The sequence below is a fragment of the Colias croceus genome, chromosome 22 (genome assembly GCF_905220415.1).
Source record: "Colias croceus chromosome 22, ilColCroc2.1".
NCBI lineage: Eukaryota > Metazoa > Arthropoda > Insecta > Lepidoptera > Pieridae > Colias > Colias croceus.
The window spans coordinates 2,988,119-3,010,561 of NC_059558.1; the positions used below are offsets into that span (position 1 = coordinate 2,988,119).

Consider the following 22,443-nt stretch of genomic DNA (forward strand, 5'->3'; position numbering starts at 1 on the left):
TCATGGGTGTCATTTTCATGGTTTTTGGGGTAGCTATTAAACAATATGAGGTCAAAATTAAAATCCAAGATGGCGCCGACGAAAATTTTACATATTTTCGTCATGGGTGTCATTTTCATGGTTATTGGGGTATCTATTAACGAATATGAGGTCAACATTATAATCCAAGATGGCGCCGACGAAACTTTTACATCTTTTCGTCATGGGTGTCATTTTCATGGTTTTTGGGGTAGCTATTAACGAATATGAGGTCAAAACTGAAATCCAAAATGGCGCTGACGAAAATTTTACATCTTTTCGTCATGGGTGTCATTTTCATGGTTTTTGGGGTAGCTATTAACCAATATGAGGTCAAAACTAAAATCCAAGATGGCGCCGACGAAAAATTTGACATATTTTCGTCATGGGTGTCATTTTTGTGGTTTTAGGTGTGTCTCTTTAAATGATGTATCTCTTTAAAATTATTTTTAAGACTGTCCCACTCACACTCTGTATAGGTTATAGCTTTGCATACGCTAAGTACGTAAAAAATACTTATAAAATGCCAGGTGTATCTTTTTTTTCAATTAGATTAATTCATAAAACTCTTTGTGTACACCCCGTAAATGCAACCCGCCCAACTTTGTCACCCGCACGTGAGCTATCGTTTAATTATGTTTTCGTAGACAAAATAATCACATTAGCGAAACGGTATATGCCGGCTGCACGAAGTTAGAGAAGAAAACATGGATTTTCAGGAAAAATTTAGCAAAATTTTTTTGATGTAATTTTGTTGTTTAAGTATTTTTACGTGATTAGGGTTTGCAAAACTACAAGTCCCTTAGCACTTAGTATACCGATAGTGGGGCACCCTGTATAGTCGAATTCTTAAATACTACGAGAGAGAGAGAGAGAGAGAAATAATCTTAAAGAGCATTGAAATAAATGTTTAGGAATCGTCGTTGGCGCCATCTTGGATTTTAGTTCTGACCTCATATTGGTTAATAGCTACCCCAAAAACCTTGAAAAAGACACCCATGACGAAAACATGTAAAATTTTCGTCGGCGCCATCTTGGATTTTAATTTTGACCTCATATTGTTTAATAGCTACCCCAAAAACCATGAAAAAGTTAGAAACTATTATTTATCTCTGTCACAGGCTAGGTGTTAACTCTGTCGATTTATTTATAATATATGCTTATAAAATATGTATGTATGTAATATATATGTGTATGTATGTATGTATATATTTAAGTATGTATTCTTATATATTATCTTATATGTGTATATAGTAATATGTTTTTCTTTTTTATTATTTGTGTATGTATATTATAATGTAAGCTGCATATATGTAGGTATAGTATATATACAATAAACTTATTATTCTGGCACTTTTATTTATTTTGCACCACCATGTTATTGACTCATTTATTTTCCTCGTCTTTTCTGGGTTGCCTGGTAGAGATCGCTGCCAGCGATAAGGCCGCCTACTGTACATTGTTATATTATATTTTTATGTTTATAAAATGTATTCTATAAGGTGTACAATAAAGTATTTTTCATTCATTCATTCATTCATTCAAAATGACACCCATGACGAAAAGATGTAAATTTTTTGTCGGCGCCAACTTGGATTTTAGTTTTGACCTCATATTCGTTAATAGCTACCCCAAAAACCATGAAAATGACACCCATCACGAAAAAAAGTCAAATTTTCATCAACGCCATCTTGGATTATAGTTTTGACCTCATATTCGTTAATAGCTACCTCAAAAACCATGAAAATGACACCCATGACGAAAAAATGTCAAATTTTTCGTCGGAGCCATCTTGGATTTTAGTTTTGACCTTATATTGATTAATAGCTACCCCAAAAACCATGAAAATGACACCCATGACGAAAAGATGTAAAATTTTCGTCGGCGCCATCTTGGATTTTAGTTTTGACCTCGGGTAATAGCTTCCCCAAAAACCATCCACATTTGCAAAATATGTGTTTGCTCCTTAGGAAAAGTTCAGATTTCCTAGGTAATGTGACGAATCTAATTTATTTAATTCGGACCGTAACTCGGAATAACATACATATAACATACATACATATTTTCTAAGAATTGTATACAATGCCGGATTTAATACATTGCCGGTAACATAATAATATGTATGATAATTCTTAAAAAAGTACATATTTTAAACATTTCTTAATATTCTAGGAGGTAGCAACGTTGACAAGTGAGCATTTTAGTATAGTTGGTTCTTTGATATGCTGTTCCTCTTGCTATTTCGGTTACAGTCCGGGCTGTCTGGCTGGCCGCAGTGGTTGCGTTTATTAGTGCGCATCTTATCTGCACAGGAAAATATCCTTAATTTAAAGTCATTTTTTAACGCGTAATTTTTAATCGTTTGCCTTTAGATAGATCCATTAGACATACATTTTTTATTGCAAGACGTTTTTTTCGTTGTTAAATAGGTGCCAGACGCAATTTTTATTTCAAAATAATTAAAATATCATCGAAATAAGTGAAATTCCATCAACATGAGTCCCAGTGAAGAATAAGTAATCACTGTGTTACTTATACTATATATAATATTCCTTTTACTATTTACAGTTTTTTTTGCAACAATCTACCATATCGCCTCCTTTTTCCCAACGAACCTCAAATAGGACGTTAATGTAAACTTGATAAAAACCAAATATCATCAAGAAATTAAAGACTTTTTAACGGATTTTAAACGCGATTTATTCATTAGTATTATTTTCCCAAGTCTTTAATTTCAAAATGTATAATACTCGCGTAAAATCAAACACTAGAAAATACAAATATCATCAAATTCATATTTATACCCAAAAGTGTAATAAATATGAAACCATCTATAAAAAATATTAGTTTACTAATTATTCAATATAAGTATTAAAAAAGGATAATATAATATAAATAATAAAGTTATTACTTACCTTTTAAGCGGACTCATGTTGATGTAATTTCACTTATTTCGATGACATTTTAGTTATTTTGAAATAAAAATTGCGTATGGCACCTATTTTACAACGAAAAAAACGTCTTGCAATAAAAAAATTATGTCTGATGGATCTATCTAAAGGCAAAAGATTAAAAATTACGCGTTAAAAAATGACTTTAAATTAAGGATATTTTCCTGTGCAGATAAGATGCGCACTAATAAACGCAACCACTGCGGCCAGCCAGACAGCCCGGACTCTAACCGAAATAGCAAGAGAAACAGTATATCAAAAACCCAACTATACTAAAATGACTTTTTTTTAAACGTTGCTAGCTCCCGTACTATAAAAAGCTTCTAGATATTGCATACAATTCCTAGAGGTTTTGTAAAACACACACTTTTTTAAAGTTAGTTACTAACATACTTATCACAATAATTGTACCTACCTAGTTACTAATAAAAGTATAAAAATGAATTTTTAAAATTCGTAATAAATTAAAAATAATATCAAGTATGAAGATGGTCTATAAAATGGAATGCGCTATGTTTACGTGAGCGTGATGTTCCCGCGAACCACGTGGCGACGTTAGATACCTAAATTTGAGTAACGCAGATTTGTGACAGCGTCCTTAAACCACTAGGATTTGTATACAATTCCTTGATTTCATACATTTCCGGTAACATATACATAATTTCATTTTATTTATTTACATTAAGTATATACATAATTACATACTGATATTATATCTACCAGCTACCTATATTACATGTTTTAACTGATGTATTTATTTATTAGTATCTATCATATTAATAGAAATATATCTTTCACATAATATACTCATGTTAAATTATCATTATATACAATTCTAGACTGAAACTCCAATAGTCACTTGGGGTCACTGAAAATCAGTGGTGGTAAGGTATTAATCACATTGCCATCATATACTGAGTTGGCTCCATTTATCAGGTCACTCACTGCCACATTACAGTTCTTAGGAATAAGATTATTTTTATTTAATTATTTTTCTTTTTATTTCTTTTTGTTTATAAATGTATCTCGTGTTGTGATCTTGACAATAAATGTGTTTTATTTATTTATTTATTTAATGTCTCTTACTGCATGCTTTTCATGCAGTTGTCCACACCATATGTATTGTGGTCTTTGTCCATACACACTTTCTCCAAAGCCCTGCTTTGGTCATGTTTCATGTATAAGCTCCTGTATAGTAGTAAAATTTAATCAAATATTTAATTCTTATTTCTTGAAATTTGGTATAGTATTTTTTGTGTGATACAAATCAAAACCAACAGTCAGGTTAGGTAGACTACAATTTACAAAACTGGCAGGGTTGCCATGCAATGGTTGGTGGTTAGTGAAACACTTGACTCGACTGTAAGCTTGTATTGAACTGCTTAAACTGTAGAACAACAGGACTATATATTCTAGACGCACACATACAATAGATTACACACTACACAGTACACTGTAAACTGTAGAATTAATATTAAAGACATAGTTCATTATATTTTTGTAGTCTTTGATTATTTATACAACAGACTAGAAATAAATACTATGTATGCGATTATACCTATTCTAGCCATCCATTTTCGTGTTCCTTAAAATTAAGAACATCTTAGTCAAAGGGCAACTTATTGTGCCCTTGCCCGTAATGCACTCATAATTTCAAGTTGAATGTTTGTCATTCTTTATGTACCAAACACAGTCACGGCCACGGCGCTCATTCCATTTTACTGGTATTAAAACAGATGAAATCCTTCATGATCCCATATCCTTCTTAGTAGCAAATGTAGAAATCCCTTTCTTGTGTCTACAATGTTTTTGTGGAGAATCGTATTATTATTTACATTTGGGATGGATTAATTCTTCTCCTCTCTTGAACAAATTTGTTATTGCGAACGTAAGCAATAAGTCTGTAATAAAACAATCTTATATTGGGTTACAAATCCATAAACCAATCATTAAAAATCATGTTTGTAAAAATTTATGTTCTGAGAAAATATCAGTTTACCATATAAAGCTTATTTTCTGCCTGTAGATTCTACATAACCTCACAGTCCATCCATAAACCATATTTAGCACTTATTTTTAAAATATTAGTCAACAATTAAAAACGAAAACAAACAAAGCTTCTCGTTTTGGTTTTGACAGAATCTCGTAAATAAACTGAACTAAATACCAGTCATATTATTGTACTCTGTGACTAAATAAGTCAGTTTACTTTGTTTATTTAAAAATCCGAGTAGGTACTAGGTAGGTAGGTATTTATTTTTATTATTATGTTGATTGACACTTGACGCCACAGACTTGAAAATAAAAGGTACGTGTACATATATTTACATTAGTGCCATCTAGTGGCTCTGGAAGGAAAAGAACTTCAAGTCTGTATTTAACGTGCCATCTAGTGTGTTAAAAGCAAAAGACCAAGAGATATAATCGAACATGTAGTACGTTTTTTCCCCACTGGCGCTTTAATTGCGCAAATTCATAGTGCAACTTTTTTTGTATGGAGTGAACCGTCTGTTGTATACGTAGTATATTATTATTAGTCTGTGGTTTTACAGTAGATAGTTTCATTAGGAAATCCTTTTTTATTACTTACTAGCTTACCGCCCGCGGCTTCGCCCGCTTTCTCTAAAACGATTTGAGATTTAAACTATCCTATCTCTCAAGTTGGATCATTCTGCACATGGTGTGCGAATTTTATTATAATCGGTTAAGTGGTTAAGGAGTCCATTGAAGACAAACATTGTGACACGAGATTTTTATATATTAAGATTATATTGTTCTAAGGTAAAACCATCCGCTAACATTAACATTTCTATGTGCAGTAGTTTTGTCAGTATTTTTTATTAACTCAGCATTTATTATTATTTCAAAGTTCCTACACTATTATACGATTTTTAATATAAAATTTTATTTATAATTATGTTCTAAATTTTCAGCTGAAATGAGCAGCAGTTCCTCGGAAGGGAAGACGAGCTCTTGGGAAGGAAATACAGCCACTATACTGTCTGAGGATTACGCTGAGATCGTTGACGATGACGCTGACTATTCAACTCCGGCTGGTCAGTTTATTTTGGATAAATTTATATAAACGAAAATAAAGATTTGAATAATATTTATTTGACTTGCTATTGTTTGATTTGACTAATTAGAAATAAGGCTTGGTTACACCATATTTTTGTTATAGTTAAGAATTAAAATTAATGTCTAACAATAACAGGTAACAATAACGTTACGTTGTCAAATGCTGCAACTCATATTTTCCCTAACCGTTACTTTAACATGTTTGTTATTTCTAAAGTAACATGGTGCAACTCAGCCATAATCTGTTGTGTAATGATTTGTTTATGTGTCTGTTACTCTTTAAACCACTGATCCGATTTAAATGTGACACACATAGACTGAACAAAACAATAATTATATTAGTTACGCAATTCATGAAGTTCGCGCGAGCAAACCCGCAGGTAGAAGACTAGTATCATTTTCATTTATGGCACAAGCTACTAGATAACTTGTAATCTATTCACGAAAATGTATTTTTTCACAGTTCGTGACTACGAGTTGGTTCGTAATCAGATTGAATTAACCGGAATAATTGGCGAGGGGCAATTTGGTGACGTTCATAAAGGTAAGCTATTTTACTTGATTGGTTAAAAACTATTGTAAATTGCAGTATTTATTTTTTGTCCATTAATCTCCTAATAACCTCAGTAACAATCGTACTATAATATCATATCCAATATTAATGTGGGTAGAATTAAATAGAATTGTACCCTCATTAACTTTTTTTTACGTCTTGTCCAATATCTGTTAATTTTTTGTTAGGATAGTTATGTATTGAAATACTTAAAAGTACAAATTTTGTTTAAATAACTAGTCCTATCATTTTGTTTGTGTCCAAATATGTTTAATACTCAATAATTAGTAGTTTACCTACTCTTTTTTTCCTGACACTTATTAATTTTCAATATAAAGGTACATGCAAAGTGACATCAGCCAACCACCCGTCCCTGCGCCGTCAACTCGCGATACAAAAGCAACAAGGGAAAACTCCCGCGGGGGAATATGTATTGCCCGTAGCGGTGAAAACTTGCAAGATGGACGCCGATTTGGACACCGCTGAGAAATTTCTGGAAGAGGCTTGTGAGTATAGCTAGTTTTTAGGTAAATTTTATAAATTTTTGTAAAAAATAATTAAAAGTAGAATACCACTGAGGATGTCTTTTTACTCCGGCTATAGGCAAAACATCGTTTATCCGGAAAAGTTTAGTTCCTCAAAATTTTACAATGTGGATACAGATGCATATTTAAGACGTATTATAAAATTTCTGAAAGGAGCGTTTTAAATTCAATACTTGAGACGCGAGACAACCGAAAACTAAATAACAAACGTAAAAAATAGGATCAACGTTTCCTTATTTTAATATAATAAATGTGAAAATGTGTCTGTTTGTCCTCCCCTCACGTCGCAACGTAGCGATATTATAGATATATTTTGAGAATAACATATTTCTTACCGCAATGAAATATCTTATTCCCGTAGAATTCTTTTAACAAGAAGAATCAGTATATTATTTTATAATTAAATATATTCCAGATATAATGCAGCAGTTCTCACACCCGCATATAATCGGTCTAGTGGGAGTGTGTAGCGCGCCGCCGATATGGATTGTGATGGAACTGGCCACTTTGGGAGAAATGAGGGCGTATTTACAGCAGAATTCTCATAGGTATGTGAGGGAAAAACATATTTTAGGGGGTTTTTGAAAGGTGGTTTTAGTCAAAAATGAAGGTTAATAGATCATTTGGACAGTGTTTTGTATTTTACTGTGGAAAAATTGTGACAATTCAACCATCAATGAGTATATCTTTAATATACTTACTCTTTAAACTGGAAAAAATATATCTATGTTAAAAGTAAAGAGCAGTTCTGAATTAATAAAAAACAAGCTATCCTCATGCTAGAAAAAACTGTATCATTGGATCAAAAAAATATAAGTTTTGCTTCAAGCTAGCGAATCCGTGAATAATTTACAATTTTCACCCAGAGGATCTTACATTAACCAGTCTCGTACCTTATATACCTTGTATATAAGTTAAAAGTATTGCTGGCTTAACATAAAAGAAATAATTCATAAAATAAATTCATTCAATAATTTATTCATACTTCAGAAATTCATGAATTGTTTGGAGTTTAGAATCGTGTTGAATTCTAGATAATTTGTATTCTAAGAAACACTAAAAAATATATTATATTAAATTACAGATTAGAAACATGCACGCTAGTGTTATACATCTACCAGTTATCGACCGCGCTCAGCTATTTGGAGAGCAAGAAGTTCGTGCACAGAGACATCGCCGCGAGAAACGTACTAGTCTCCACTCCTACTTGTGTTAAGGTAATAATTAGTAATTTTGATTCTGTTATTGTGCAAAGAAATGAGATATTTATGAAAAAATTAAATTGGGTAAGTATAAAGTTGCAGTTTATATTGGTACTGAAGCAGATAACTACATATTAATAAATACATTCTAATATTGTTTCAAAATAACTCGGTAAAATCTGTCTTGTATTAATAACAAAAATTCATCATGTCATTTAAAATGTGAAAGTATAAGAACACAATCTTTAAAAAAGTATACTACTAATAATATAAATGCGAAAGTATGTTACTCTTTCACGGAAAGACTACTATACTGATTTAGATAAAACTTTACAGTAATGATAGTTATACGTCAGAATAACACATGAACTATACAAATATCTATTTTTTCCCGCGGGTTCGTCGACGGGTAAATGCGTGCGACACAGTAGTAAAATAATCATTTAAATAGACAATTCTTTAAACTATAATCAATATTTAAATTACATTAAAATATTTACAGTTAGCGGATTTCGGCCTATCAAAGATGGTAGAAGATAAATCATACTATAAAGCGTCGCGCGGGAAACTGCCCATAAAGTGGATGGCACCAGAGTCTATTAATTTTAGACGATTTACATCCGCTTCGGATGTTTGGATGTTTGGTAAGTTCTTCTTGTTTTCTATTTATGCCATTTTTATTAGAAGCTCTATCTTTTTTCGTAATAATATAAAAATCAAGATTGGAAAATTAAATGTTTTTGAGAATTTCTGTGACCAAGGTCGAAGATTGTCTCGAAGGATCAAATTGTTGTTTTGATAGTTTATAGTTATTTGCATAAATTTTAAACAGAATTACATATCAAAATTCTATGATAGTTGCTCTTATCATTCTTATTTCACTATTACAGAATTTCTTATCACTATTACTTGTAATTTCGGTATCACAATTACTGGTCGTATGAGAACAATTTCCACCATACGCATGGTATTTGAGTTAAATCTAACTAGCTTACCGCCCGCGGCTTCGCCCGCTTTGTCTAAAACCTAATAAATTATATACTAAAACCTTCCTCTTGAATCACTCTATCTATTAAAAAAAAACTGTATTAAAATCCGTTGCGTAGTTTTAAAGATTTAAGCATACAAAGGGACATAGGGACAGAGAAAGCGACTTTATACTATGTAGTGACTAAAAGGTCGTATTTTGCCTTCCAGGCGTGTGCATGTGGGAAATCCTCATGCTGGGCGTCAAACCGTTCAGCGGCGTTAAAAACAACGACGTTATAGGCAAGCTCGAGAACGGGGAACGGTTAGCGTTACCGCCCCGTTGTCCGCCGCGCCTGTACTCGTTGATGTCCCGGTGTTGGGCGTACGAGCCCTCGCACCGGCCCACCGCTTCGCATCTAAAGGAGACGCTCTTGTGAGTATATGTGCCCTGTCCGGGACCTGACCGTGCCCTGTCCGGACTATGGCCGTGCCCTGTCCGGGCCATGGCCGTGACCTAGCCGTGCACGGTTGAAATAAAGAAAGAAAGATCATTTATTTGGTTCAACAAATTTGCAATAAACACAATAAACACATAATACAATTAGAATTAGACAATACAATTGAAATAAATGGTTGGGGTCCAGTCGGGCGTGAATCACTTCGAAAAGTATACAATAATATTATACCGTGTCCCGGCCGGGCACGGACCATGCAACGCCAAGCCACGGTACACAATGATATTTGGCCGTGATATGATGTAGCCAAATATCTTTAATTAGTTTTCCACCAGGGCTTCACCCACGTTTTCCAAGAAAAGCCCGCATTTTTCCCAATCCTATGATAAAAACTCGCCTTAAGGCGAGTCTGGCCGAGGTACACACCAAGTTGGAGGCTTCAGAGAAGACCATCTCCGATTTACGAGTCGAGTTAGCGTCATATCGCGATGCGCATGCAATATGTAGGTCACCCGTGCCGTCATATGTGAATGCACGTCGCGGAGCTCAAAATGCATGCGTCGGCATTTTAACTGCTGATGTTGATGTGTCGCCGACCGCCGATGACCCGAGTGATGCCCCGCGCCCCGCTCCCGTTACCTCTCCCCCGGAGAAGACATCGCATGTCACGTTGCCAGCTGCTCCTCAATGTGACTACGCCGCCGCAGCCTCAAAAATGACTGCGACCCCAAAATCATCAAAAGGAGTAAACGCACCCGTGCGGAAAAGTTTACCTTCAAAAACGAAGGACGTTGACAAGGATGGCTTCACAAAAGTCCAGAAGAAGAAGAAGTTGAATCGTCAGAACAAGTGCGGCACCGCAACGAAAGATCCAAACTTGCGGATGCGCGCAGAGGTGCCGACGACGCCGCTCTATGTGTCTCGTGTGCACTACTGTACCAAGACTGAAGATGTTGTCGAGTACTTGCATGCGAAGACAGGTTTGAGTCTGCGAGTGGAACGTCTGGAGTCTCGCCATAAAGTGAGCTTCAACTCCTTCGTGGTGAGAGTACCGACCGCCAAGCTGAGCGTCTACATGGACGAAGGGTTTTGGCCGCAGGGAGTTGTGTTTCGCCACTTCCGCGGACGGATACCCGGCCCCCCGGAATCGCGTCACACGCCGAAGGCATAGCGTGTATTAATTTAGTATTTAAGTAGTTTTAAGTTCATATGGGCCGTAGTTTTTAAGTTATATTAAGACCTTTAACTGTAACTACATTTGTTGCCTGAAATAAAGAAATAAATAAATAAAAAAAAAATAAAAAAAAAAAATAAAGTCTTTAATATACGTGCCAAATTTCATGAAAATCGGTTCAGCTGTTTTTGCGTGAATATAACAACAAATATAACTTCCGTATTTATAATATATTAGTACATATAATACTAAGATTATAAATACGAAAAGTTTGTATATAGTAATAATTTCGTATTCGTAATCCTACTAAATAAGACAAAAAATACAATTTCGCTTTCACCAATAATAATAATTACTACAATACACAGCGAGATCCTGCAAGAGGAGCGCAGCACGGCGTGGGACACGATGCGGCGCGAGAACCGGCGCGTGGCCGCCGCCTCCTGGGGCGACCAGCCGCCGCCCAAACCCACGCGACCCGCTAACAACCTCACACGTGAGTATTGTTTGATTTAAAAGAGCAACTATGGAGTTTCCTGCCGATTTTTCTCCATAGATACTGCTTTCCGAATCGGTGGTAAATGTTAAAACACGTATTGACGTTTCAAAAGTGCTTCTCGAAGAAGTCTAATTGAATAAATCAATGTTTGAGTTTGAGTTTGAATTTGGCTTCATGGGAGACATTAGGTGGGAGAACGGGGAAGATTGATTGGTCCTTCGAGCCGGATTGTAATGTAATATGTTTGTATTACAATATAACTTGATTGTACGGTCTTCGTACATCACGTTGCGCGCTGTCAGCATTTTACGCAGACACGCGACGTTCTAGTACATATTTCATTAGTTCGCGTTCGATTACCACAGCAATCGCGCGTACTCGTGACCATCACCATTAACCATATAGAATTAAGACAATAAAAGCTTTATTGTATTTACTCTGTATGGGCCCTACAACCCCGCACATTGATATCTTTTATCAAGTTGGTTTATAATTATATAAATTTATGCAAACTTTAGTCTTTATTTTATGAAATTTTTCACTTACAGTTTTGAAGTAGTAGTACAGTTTTTTCAAGTATTGCATTTCAACTAAACTATATATGTATAATCATCATATTGTAATATTTTTATTACTTTTATTTTTTATTGCTCGATTTTTTAAACAAGTTAATAGCATAAAATATATCGTATGTGCATTGTTTTTATTACTTAACATTGCTTTTAATTACAGCGGCGGAATCATCGACCCCGGGCGGACCGCAGACTTACATAGTGGCGCAGAACCCGCTCGTACTCGCCCACCTGCTGCGTGAGAACCAAGCCCGACCGCTACACCCGCAGGCCTACAACACACCCGCATCGGTATTCAACACGGTCGCCGTGGACTTCGCGCAAACTCTACCGGAGAACGAACTCGAAAAGATCGCGAACCCGAAGCCGGACGAGGTCATCGATATACCGCTGCACACGGCACCCATCCCCGCGGGGACCCTGCACCGGCTCGACCCGGTGGCCCCCGAGGCCCCCGCACACCCTGTAGGACCCCCAGGGTCGCCCCCCGGGGGTACTCTAGCGGGGCGCGTGGAACAGCCCCAAAGTTGTGATAATCTATGCGGGGCCCCTGAGTACCCCAGCCGTGTGCGCTCGCTAGAACGTGCCCCGCGCCCTGAACGTGCCCCAGCCCGTATGGGTTCGTTGGAACGCGCCCTCCGCCCCGCCCCCTCCCCTGTCCCTATCGCGCCCTTCACTCGACAACACTCAGTCCCCGCCTCCCCACCCCGTAACCGCCGCGAACAAGATATAGGCCAGTTCGCAGTTCAAGGCGCTTTAAACGCACAACTTGCAGCGAGTGTAGTTAATAAAATGCGCCAACAACCCGATCCACCTCTTGTAGAGGAAATATATGACTTCGGTGGAGATAACGTTAAGAGTTGCGCGGCGATCGCAGCTCACAAAGCCGGTTTGAAACCGCAGTATCGTGCCATTTCTAACATGGTCGCTTCCCACCCGTCTTCTTACGGCGTTCCAGTTGGTGTAGTGCAGGGTGTGCCGTATCAAAGTCCAAAGCCAGGGCAGGCGAAATCCAGTCCAATTCGAGTGGCAGGTCCCCAGCAGGCGTCGGCAGGCCCCCAGCAGGTGTTGGCGGGCCCCCAGCAGGCCTCCGGCGGGTCGCAGCTGCACGGGTCCGCGCAGCCGGTGCTGTACCGGCCGCAGGTGGGCAGCTCGCAGGCGGCCTGCACTGCGGGCTCGGCGGGCCCTGCAAGGCCCCAGCTTGCTACACACAGCGCGGGCCCTACAAGACCCCAGCCCCCTACACACGGCGCAATGGACTGCGACATGGCGCAGGTGATTGCGCTCGTGAATGTACGGCAGTACGGTGCACTGTAGCATGCTTTGTTTTTCAAGTGAAACTTCTTTGGGCGCGTTGAAAGGAAAATTCATATTCATAATTATTATTAAATAAAATAAAAATAACTGCGTTAAAAACAACCGACTTCAAAAACGGAAAAGTAAGAAATAAAAAAGATTTGATATTATTAATTACTACATATTATTTTTATGTGCTATTTACTAAAAAGGTTTGATGTCGGTGCATGGGCTTAATACTAAGTGCTTAGTGTTTGGCACCGACTTCAAACCTATTTAATAAATAGCACATAAAAATAATATGTAGTAATTAATAATATCAAATCTTTTTTATTTCTTACTTTTCCGTTTTTGAAGTCGGTTGTTTTTAACGCAGTTATTTTTATTTAATACTTTTTAGTGTATTTTTCAACACGAATCAAACGAGCCCAAACTCGATAAAGTTGAGTCAATATATTACTGAGTTCCTATGGCCACCTTCCGATTCCATCATCAGATCAGCTCCATGTCATGATAATGTTTCATCGCTATCCAATTTACATTCGTATACAAAATTTCAGCTCAATCGGTTACCGGGAAGTGAATCAAAGTTACTTGCTACATTGAAATTAAGTCATCGAGTACAGACAAAAATGCTCATAAAATAAAAACTACTAGGCCTAGCCGAATAAAATTTTTATGGGACCAATTCGACACCATCCCGCATCGAACAAAAAAAGAATCACGTAAATCGGTTCAGAAACCTCGGAGTAATCGGTGTACATACATAAAAAAAAAAAAAAAAAAAAAAAAAATATACCGGCCGAATTGATAACCTCCTCCTTTTTTTTGAAGTCGGTTAAAAAGTGAGGAAATTAGTATCACATTCAAATTACATTTTGCAAGAATGTAGTTACAAATATACGTATTTATCTATCATTATCTGGGTGTGCAAATATTTAAATGGAAATAAATTAATTTACACTAATTTTTAATCGTCACTAACTTTGAATCTAGCCAAAGAAGTTTCACTTCTGACACGTGTGCTCAGCACACACGCTCTGTTTTTGTTTGCGACGTAGTTCGAAGGTTCTTTTTCGCATGTTTTGAATGATTTTGGATCTTTTTTTCTTTTCTGTTTGTAATATAGAGGAAATGTGTACTAATTTGTACAGTCGTGTTCGTTTTGTAAATAAACTGGTTTTTTCATTCGGATATGGATGGCCTACTCCGGTTGGATTTTAAAGTATTTTTTCCTTTTTTTTTTACAGAGTTTTGTGTGTCCGTTGGGTTCTCCGGTAGAATTTGGTTTTTATTTTTATTTTTTTTAACTTGATTGAGGTCACATGTGTGTTTTTATTTTGCGTGTAATTGATAAATGTTAATTTATTTTTTGTTTGCAAGTTTATTTTGTTATGTTCAGCTATGTAGTTAAATACAAGCTTTGATTTTGAGTGATTTGATAAATTAGTGCGCTAAAGCCTTAGAATTTTGATAAATTTGCGAGCACATGTGATTTCCAAATAATTTTAACTTTCATTCAAGAATGGAACTAACAATGTTAATGGTAAAGTCTAAATTGTATTTGGTAGTGGAAATAACTATTGTGAATATGAACAAAGATATAACACAGCCCTCTCTGTCTAACATTTAGCGTTTGAAAGAGACAGACTGATCGAATATTATGAAGAAAATTTTTGTTTTACATTTTAACTCAAAAACTATTCAACAGATTTTTTTTCTATATATGTATTTCATTTACTGTATATAGTCAATTAATAACTTATTTTCTCTATGGGAGCATAAACGTCTATAAGCTATGAAAACCTTGTGTTAACACCAAAATATATTGTATATTTTTCTATAATATGGGTTAAAAATAAATGGGCTATTTACCTGAATTAATTCAATCTGTGAATAGATATAATTGGTACTAATTGGTTGTAAAGAATGCCTAACATTGTTAGTTCTATCGAAAGCGTTTGATTGGAAAATAACCCTTATTTCTATATGTATAGAGTCCAGAATTCGATACGGAGCAAGCGGTTGAAAGGCGGCTTCTGGCTGAACTAGCGAGACAGCAACATCAGAGCGAAGAGGATAGACGATGGTTGCAAATGCAAGAGGATAATTTGGTTTGTGTATTTTGTGTTACTTTATTTATCTATGTCTAAATTATGACCCTTGAAGTATAGATATACTATTAGAATGAAAAAGTTACAGAAAATATTTTTATAGGCAACTAGGTTTCCGCCCGCGGCTTCGCCCGCGCAGTCAAAGAAAAACCCGCATAGTTCCCGTTCCCGTGGGATTTCCGGGATTGCGTCATTTTCCCGGGATAAAAAGTAGCCTATGTCCTTTCTCGGGTATCAAAATATCTCCATACCAAATTTCATGCAAATTGGTTCAGTAGTTTAGGCGTGATTGAGTAACAGACAGACAGACAGACAGAGTTCCTTTCGCATTTATAATATTAGTATGGATACGTGTCAAAAAATTACCTTAATTTTAATATAAGAATCATTTTTCGAATAATATTGAAATAAAGGACCCTGTGACATTTTAAAGACAAAGCGATGTAGTCAGTACCTATAATACACAAATTTAAAAATCAATGATTAACCAAAGAATTTTGTGAGCACATCAGATATCATTTTAATTGAATTCATTTAAAAAGTTATCATAGAAAATCGACATTAAAATGATATTCGAGTTACATCTATAATGAAATTAATAAAGAAATTTCAAGGAAAAAACAATACCTTGAAAATAATATTATTTATTTAACAGAAGCGGCTCTCAAACGTGCAGCTAACAACGTCGAGCACGGAGGAGTCGGGCGAGAACAAGGGCGAAGCGCCCGCTACACATGATAAACCTTCTAGTCAAACACATTCAGGTAATTATTGTATTCCAGATAATTATGTAAAAAATCAGACGATCATTTTAGAATAACAATAAAATACATTTATTAGAATCACCAAAGTTGCACCACCACATAAAAAAAATAACAAAAGCACTCTTAAAGACTATAGAAAATACAGAAATAAAAAAAATATTAATAGCTAAAAAAATAAAAAAATTGTATGTATAATTTATTTTGCAATAATCATAAGTTGCTTGATATGTAATCGGCTAGGTATACAGGGTGGAAGGTTAAGATGGGGCATGAAGGGCAGGTACCTTAACCGTTGTAGCTACATGAAAACGTTCTTAGGAGACTATCCTTAAATTCTTGAGAAATTTTAATCTGCATTCACAGATTTTTGAAAAAATGTACGGTCAGCAAGTAAATCGGCAGTTTTCAAAAAAAATTTTTTTGATGCCAATCGATCCAGTTTCTCATGGGGATCAAAACACTCTAAAAGACCAACTGAGGTATGAGTACTAGAAAAGTCAGAAATCGCGAAAAACTGTTTTCATTCATGTACAAGTAAAAAGACAAAGGCACAGCAGCATAACATGCCAGCGACGCGGGGCGTGAGCGGGCGGTGGCTGGCAGCTCGTGCACGAGATGAAAAATTATTTAAATTTGAATATCGAACGAACACGTCACATTTTTATGGCTTATGAAAACAATAACACATAGAAAACAAAAGTTACCAAAAGTTACTCTGTCTTCACTAAAAATGTCCTTAAATAATTTGGAACGTTTAGATCTGTTAGAGGCTTACTTTTTAAATAATAAAAACCAAACAGTTGTATTGGAATGGTACAGGAATGAATACCCAATGCGACATGTACCGACGCGAAAGGTAATTGCGAATCTTGTAAAAAATCTAGCAGAAAATGATATCAATGCTCAAGAACTAAAAGATTCACTTTCTGCAATAGTTTTCGGAATTCACCCAAATAAGTTGTCGGCTGCTACGCGCTCAGTAGTAAAACGAACAAACCTATGTTTACGTCAAAACGGTGACCACTTTGAGCATCTCATATCATAAGTTTTATGTAAATTATTTCAGAAATTCTGGAATTATCACCACTTTAAATGTTGTTTTTTGTTATTTTTTATTTTCTTTGACAACCGTTTAATTAAATTAATGTTTCTTCTTATTATCAGTATGTGTTTTAATAATCAGAAACAAAAAATATTGAAGCCTGAAAATCTCTTTGGAGTTTTCTATTAGCGAATCTTTTGTTGAATCACTTTTTTTCTTAGTGAATGTGTGGAAATAGTTTTTCGCGATTTCTGACTTTTCTAGTACTCATACCTCAGTTGGTCTTTTAGAGTGTTTTGATCCCCATGAGAAACTGGATCGATTGGCATCAAAAAATTTTTTTTTGAAAACTGCCGATTTCCTTGCTGACCGTACATTTTTTCAAAAATCTGTGAATGCAGATTAAAATTTCTCAAGAATTTAAGGATAGTCTCCTAAGAACGTTTTCATGTAGCTACAACGGTTAAGGTACCTGCCCTTCATGCCCCATCTTAACCTTCCACCCTGTATAGTATTCATGGCACAGTTTGAACAACAAACTATGTATTAATGCCAAAGTACTTATTTTGTGTTGGAATAGTTTAGTGTTCATAAAATAAATAATATTAAATTATATTCAAATGAAGTTTTGATATCAACCATATAAAAGAATTATTTTTTAACAACTCTTTGAATAGTTTAGTTTGTATGAAGTTAATAATTGAATGATTATAATATTGCTCTTCTTTCACAGTGACAAATTCAACAGAAACCAGTCCAGCGAATACAGTGAAACCCAAAGAAAAACCGCCCAGTGAAGAGAAAGTAAGTGATGTAGTTTGTATATTCGGAAATGTGCGTGAAATCCTATAAAAATAATATTTATATAAAAATCTATGGGACCAAGAACTAGTCCTTGGGGAACACCTTTTATAATTCTATACAAGTATTTTGATTATTATGGTATTTATTCTGCACTGTACATAGAATTAAGTAGTTACTTGACAAAATTGCATCTTTTTTTTCCAAATGCATATTATAAATTTTATGTGTATTTCTATTGGTGAAGTAATACGTTGTCAAAAGCTTTATAAAAATCATAATATTGAATTTGTGCGTTATTTCTTACGTACCTATTACTTTTTTGTCCGCGTTTGCCAAAGCACAAGGAACTAATTGTTTTAATAGTCACAAATTGTTGTTGTTTTTGTTGAGTTGTTTAATATTGAATTACTGTTTTTAATTAGCTTATATTTATTAATTAAATTTTAACTGTCTTTATTTATTTTATTATTTAGTAACAGTTGTTTTTATTATCTTTAACTTTAGAGCACTCCAAGTTCATCAACCACGAACAAAGAGCCAGTATACGTAGCCACTACCGAAGTGGTGCGCTGTGTTATGCGTCTCGCTGGTGGGGCACACGCTGCCTCTGGGGCAAATGGGGCAAACTCCGGGGCAAATGGGGCGAATGGGGCAGGTGGGGCAGGCCCGGATGGGATATTGCGTGCCGTGAGAGCAGTTGGTGCGGCCTTGAGGCATTTATGTGCGACTGTGGATAGACTGGTGCCAGCTTACCCGCCGTCTGCGCAGAGGTTAGTCTTGTATGCACTAATGTTGGTTAGATTTGTGGCGAGTTGTACTAGAATATTTTACTATTTTATATCTAAGCTAGATGCCCAATGTTGCTTAAAGTTTTTTTTTTAAACAATGAGTCAAAATCGAATGGAAGTAAAAAAAAGACGTGTGGCACTCGGGGACTGCCGCGGTAAAGCTATTGCATGCTATGCCTTCAAGCTACACCTCCGCCCGTCGGAGTGGGGAGCGTGAGGTTTTTTCGTTACGGAATTTCTTGATTCGGTCCCCGCGCTCAAGGCCCGCGATAGAAGCTATGTAATAGCTTAAAAAGAATTCAATATTTTAGGGAAAATTGAAACTCCACGAAAACTTCTTCTACTTTAGAAAAGTTTTTATTTTGATTCAATTTAGGACGGAGGAGGATTTATTTTTTAGAATCATTAGACTTATTTAATTTAGGTTTATCTTTGTATTTTGGGATACGTTGTATGCACCACATCTATACTTCGTCTATGTCTATATGTAATATTATTTCTAGCATCATTAATTATCTTTTAATATATATAAATCTCATGTCACAATGTTTGTCCTTAATGGACTCCTAAACCACTTAACCGATTATAATAAAATTCGCACACCATGTGCAGTTTGATCCAACTTGAGAGATAGGATAGGTTTTATCCCGGAAATCCCACAGGAAAGGGAACTATGCGGGGTTTTCTCTGAAAACGCGGGCGAAGCCGCGGGCGGAAAGCTAGTATTAGTATAGATTACTTCTAGCATCATTTATTATTTGTATAATATAATGTTACTTAGGGAGGTGGAGATGGCCCACCAGGTGCTGAGCAAGGACATGTCGTCGCTGGTGGAGGCCATGCGGCTCGCCATACACTACCACACCACCACGCTGCACCACGAGTACACCAAGTTCGTGCACTTCTGTTATATGTCAACTTGTTAACTTATTAACTGCGTTTTTGTTCAAAATCATATTCAAATTAAGTAACAACTTCCGAGTTGTTGCGTGATGCGTTACAGCATCAGCGTCCCGAGACACACTTCTTATTTTGGTGACTTGCTATTTTTAGTGTTTAAAGGGACACTCTTCACAATTTTGTAAAAATATCTTATTCGGAATACTTCTGAAAACACAACTTTGATCCAACAACCAATTTTGTGGTTATTATTGAACAATTTTTTTCTGTAAAATTATTTTGGTATTTTGTTCTTTAACTTTGTAATATTGATAACTGGTACTTATAGCATTTTATATTTAGAAAATAATATAAATTAAATCCCACTTTAACTTATAAATCAATACTTTAAAACAATATTATTTCCCTCTATCCACAGAAGCATGCTAGCAGCCGCGCACGTGCTCGCAATGGACGCGAAAAACCTTCTCGACGTCGTGGACTGCATCCGCGAACGACATCCACACATTGATTGGAGATCCGCCCTACTATCCCCCCCTCCCTCCCCCATCCCACACGACCCCCCGCACACCCACGACCCCCCACAACCCCCTACCCCCCAAGAGGAACCCCCCAAACCGGACTTCAAGATCAACCAACCAGTAACTACAAGCGCAACGGTGCTAGACCATCCAAAAGAACACAACAGCCTTCCAATCACGTCCAACCGCGTTTCTACCCTCATACATAATTATAATTTGTACGGAAATGTTCGAGAACCGCACATATATGGGAACGAAGGCGCCTTCCAACATTCTCAGTCAGTAGATGACTCGAAGATCGATACAGCCCCCATAGAGTCAGTGAAGAGTCGTGTTCAAGCGATTTCTGGAAAGATCGATCCGCCCCCCATATATTCGATCAGCAAAAAGAATTCCATAGATCAATCTATGAGCCACAGCGATCAAGGTTGATGCGTTCGCTTGTAGTGTAGTTTCAGCCGGGCTATGATAGTTCCAAAAATGGATGCATTTAATTTTCCTTTTTGACGTACGCAATGCCGCTTAGTAGAAAGCTTAAAAGACATAAAAAGCTCAATATTGTTTGTAGATTAGAAAGGTCTAGAATTCACCCCCGTTATGTCGTTTTTTTTTTAATATCTGTGTCTATTTATCATAGATTATATTATACATAACCACATCGCGTAAACCTAACCTCTTTTGCATTTGTAGTCTGTGTAATTTTTTTTAACTCACGTTCCATTTTCCCGCCATTTCACGGGTATACGCGATTTGTAATTTCTAGATACATGTAACGTTTACATATCATCGGCATTGTTGCGCTTAAAATTCTATCATCGTGTTGCTTGTCGTAAAAATTATAACATATATCTATTTATTCACACATTATTGTATATGTTTTCAATCTACACTTGGAAAAATCTTCGCTTTGTTGATGGAAATTACACCTAAACACATTCCTTACGCACCTTGATTTATATAATTATAAATTGATATATTTTTGCATATTTGTATTCGTTTATTGTCAACCGAACAGTGTATACAACTAAATCTTCCGTGGCAAACAATAATTTTATATAAATTGTTTAACGTTTATCGTAAAGTATTATTTGTAGTCGTGAATGTATTAACGCTAGTGAATGTGTATATTTTATTATTATTATTAAGGTCTATACAGTGTCACAATGTCGCATTTACATCTGTAACTCAGTATTCGACTCGAGCTAACAATAATTTCTTTGTAAAAATGTACAAATCATAACAATTGTCCATAATTATTTTAATTCTTATCCAAAGTTTTATTATAAGCTAAGATCTCATGCGGAATTTGTAGCGATATAGAGCGTTTAAGTTGTGTAATTAGTGCAGATTTTTTATTTATTGATAAATCTTTCGATTTTTATGTAAAGTTGTTTTTTTAACGCGTTTAGTTCTTAACAGGATGTCATTCCAAAGTACGATACTATAGGCAGTAAGATAGTGAAATGCAATAGGCGGTAGAGAGGCTGCCCGAGATTACTTCACGAATATATTCCTTGACTGGGTTTTGTTTATGCATTAACTGAATAAAGGACAAACCGTATATTTCTGTGTTTTATTTATTACACCTTGTTGATAGAAATCTGCACCTATTAGATTCGGTAGATTCTATGAATCTACGCATAATCTTATTATATATAAAAAAAAATGAATCGCAAAATGTGTTGGTAAGCGCATAACTTGAGAACGGCTGAACCGATTTCGATAATTCTTTTTTTATTATATTTCTTGAAGTTCGAGGATGGATCTTATGTAGAGAAAACGTAAACATGTACCACGGGCGAAGCCGGGGCGGACCGCTAGTAGTCAATAAAAAGTAAGATGGCTCATTTAGTCGTTCAATTAGTAGCACAAGTGACCTGAACGATATTCATCCATACTATCAAACGGATATTAGTTCAGGATACATCGCCCATTTTTGCAAGTGACTACTATCAAGCTGATTTTCCGTTTGTAGCTTTATTTTGATGAGACACCGAATAATTTCGTGTACGAAACTCTCGATTAAGCTAACAGAGATAACAAGGATAAAAATTTTTGATTTGATGGTTCTCAAATATTTATAACTAACTGAATTTTTTTTTTGTTCAATCTCAAGATAATTACCTAAATTATTCGAAAAAATATTTGTCCTACAAAATCTATGGTTGGTTCAAAGAGTCCCCCTTTCCAAAGTGTAT

At 35.8% G+C, this 22,443-nt stretch overlaps 1 protein-coding gene and 1 long non-coding RNA gene across 7 annotated transcripts in view; one reads left to right on the forward strand and one right to left on the reverse strand.

Moving 5' to 3' along the window:
- The window catches only part of LOC123701823 (focal adhesion kinase 1), a 156,150-nt gene extending 134,342 nt beyond the window's left edge, over positions 1-21,808 (forward strand). For 5 of the 6 annotated variants that reach the window (XM_045649394.1, XM_045649393.1, XM_045649392.1 and 2 more), the window contains 15 exons: positions 5,903-6,025; positions 6,511-6,591; positions 6,939-7,106; positions 7,561-7,693; positions 8,230-8,362; positions 8,850-8,991; positions 9,545-9,749; positions 11,314-11,441; positions 12,177-12,307; positions 15,310-15,426; positions 16,082-16,190; positions 17,966-18,036; positions 18,541-18,806; positions 19,606-19,716; positions 20,143-21,808. In XM_045649394.1, coding sequence (XP_045505350.1) covers positions 5,903-6,025; positions 6,511-6,591; positions 6,939-7,106; positions 7,561-7,693; positions 8,230-8,362; positions 8,850-8,991; positions 9,545-9,749; positions 11,314-11,441; positions 12,177-12,307; positions 15,310-15,426; positions 16,082-16,190; positions 17,966-18,036; positions 18,541-18,806; positions 19,606-19,716; positions 20,143-20,677 — 2,453 coding nt within the window. In that variant the 3' untranslated portion in view covers positions 20,678-21,808. Of the gene's footprint in view, positions 1-5,902; positions 6,026-6,510; positions 6,592-6,938; positions 7,107-7,560; positions 7,694-8,229; positions 8,363-8,849; positions 8,992-9,544; positions 9,750-11,313; positions 11,442-12,176; positions 13,292-15,309; positions 15,427-16,081; positions 16,191-17,965; positions 18,037-18,540; positions 18,807-19,605; positions 19,717-20,142 lie in introns of all 6 variants that reach the window. The other variant, XM_045649389.1, reaches the window with a different exon arrangement.
- Positions 3,660-5,140, reverse strand: LOC123701851. The gene is made up of 2 exons (XR_006752789.1): positions 4,969-5,140; positions 3,660-4,870 (listed from the first exon to the last, which is right to left on the reverse strand). It is a non-coding gene; the product is annotated as an uncharacterized LOC123701851 (long non-coding RNA).
- Positions 21,809-22,443: the final 635 nt, after the last annotated feature.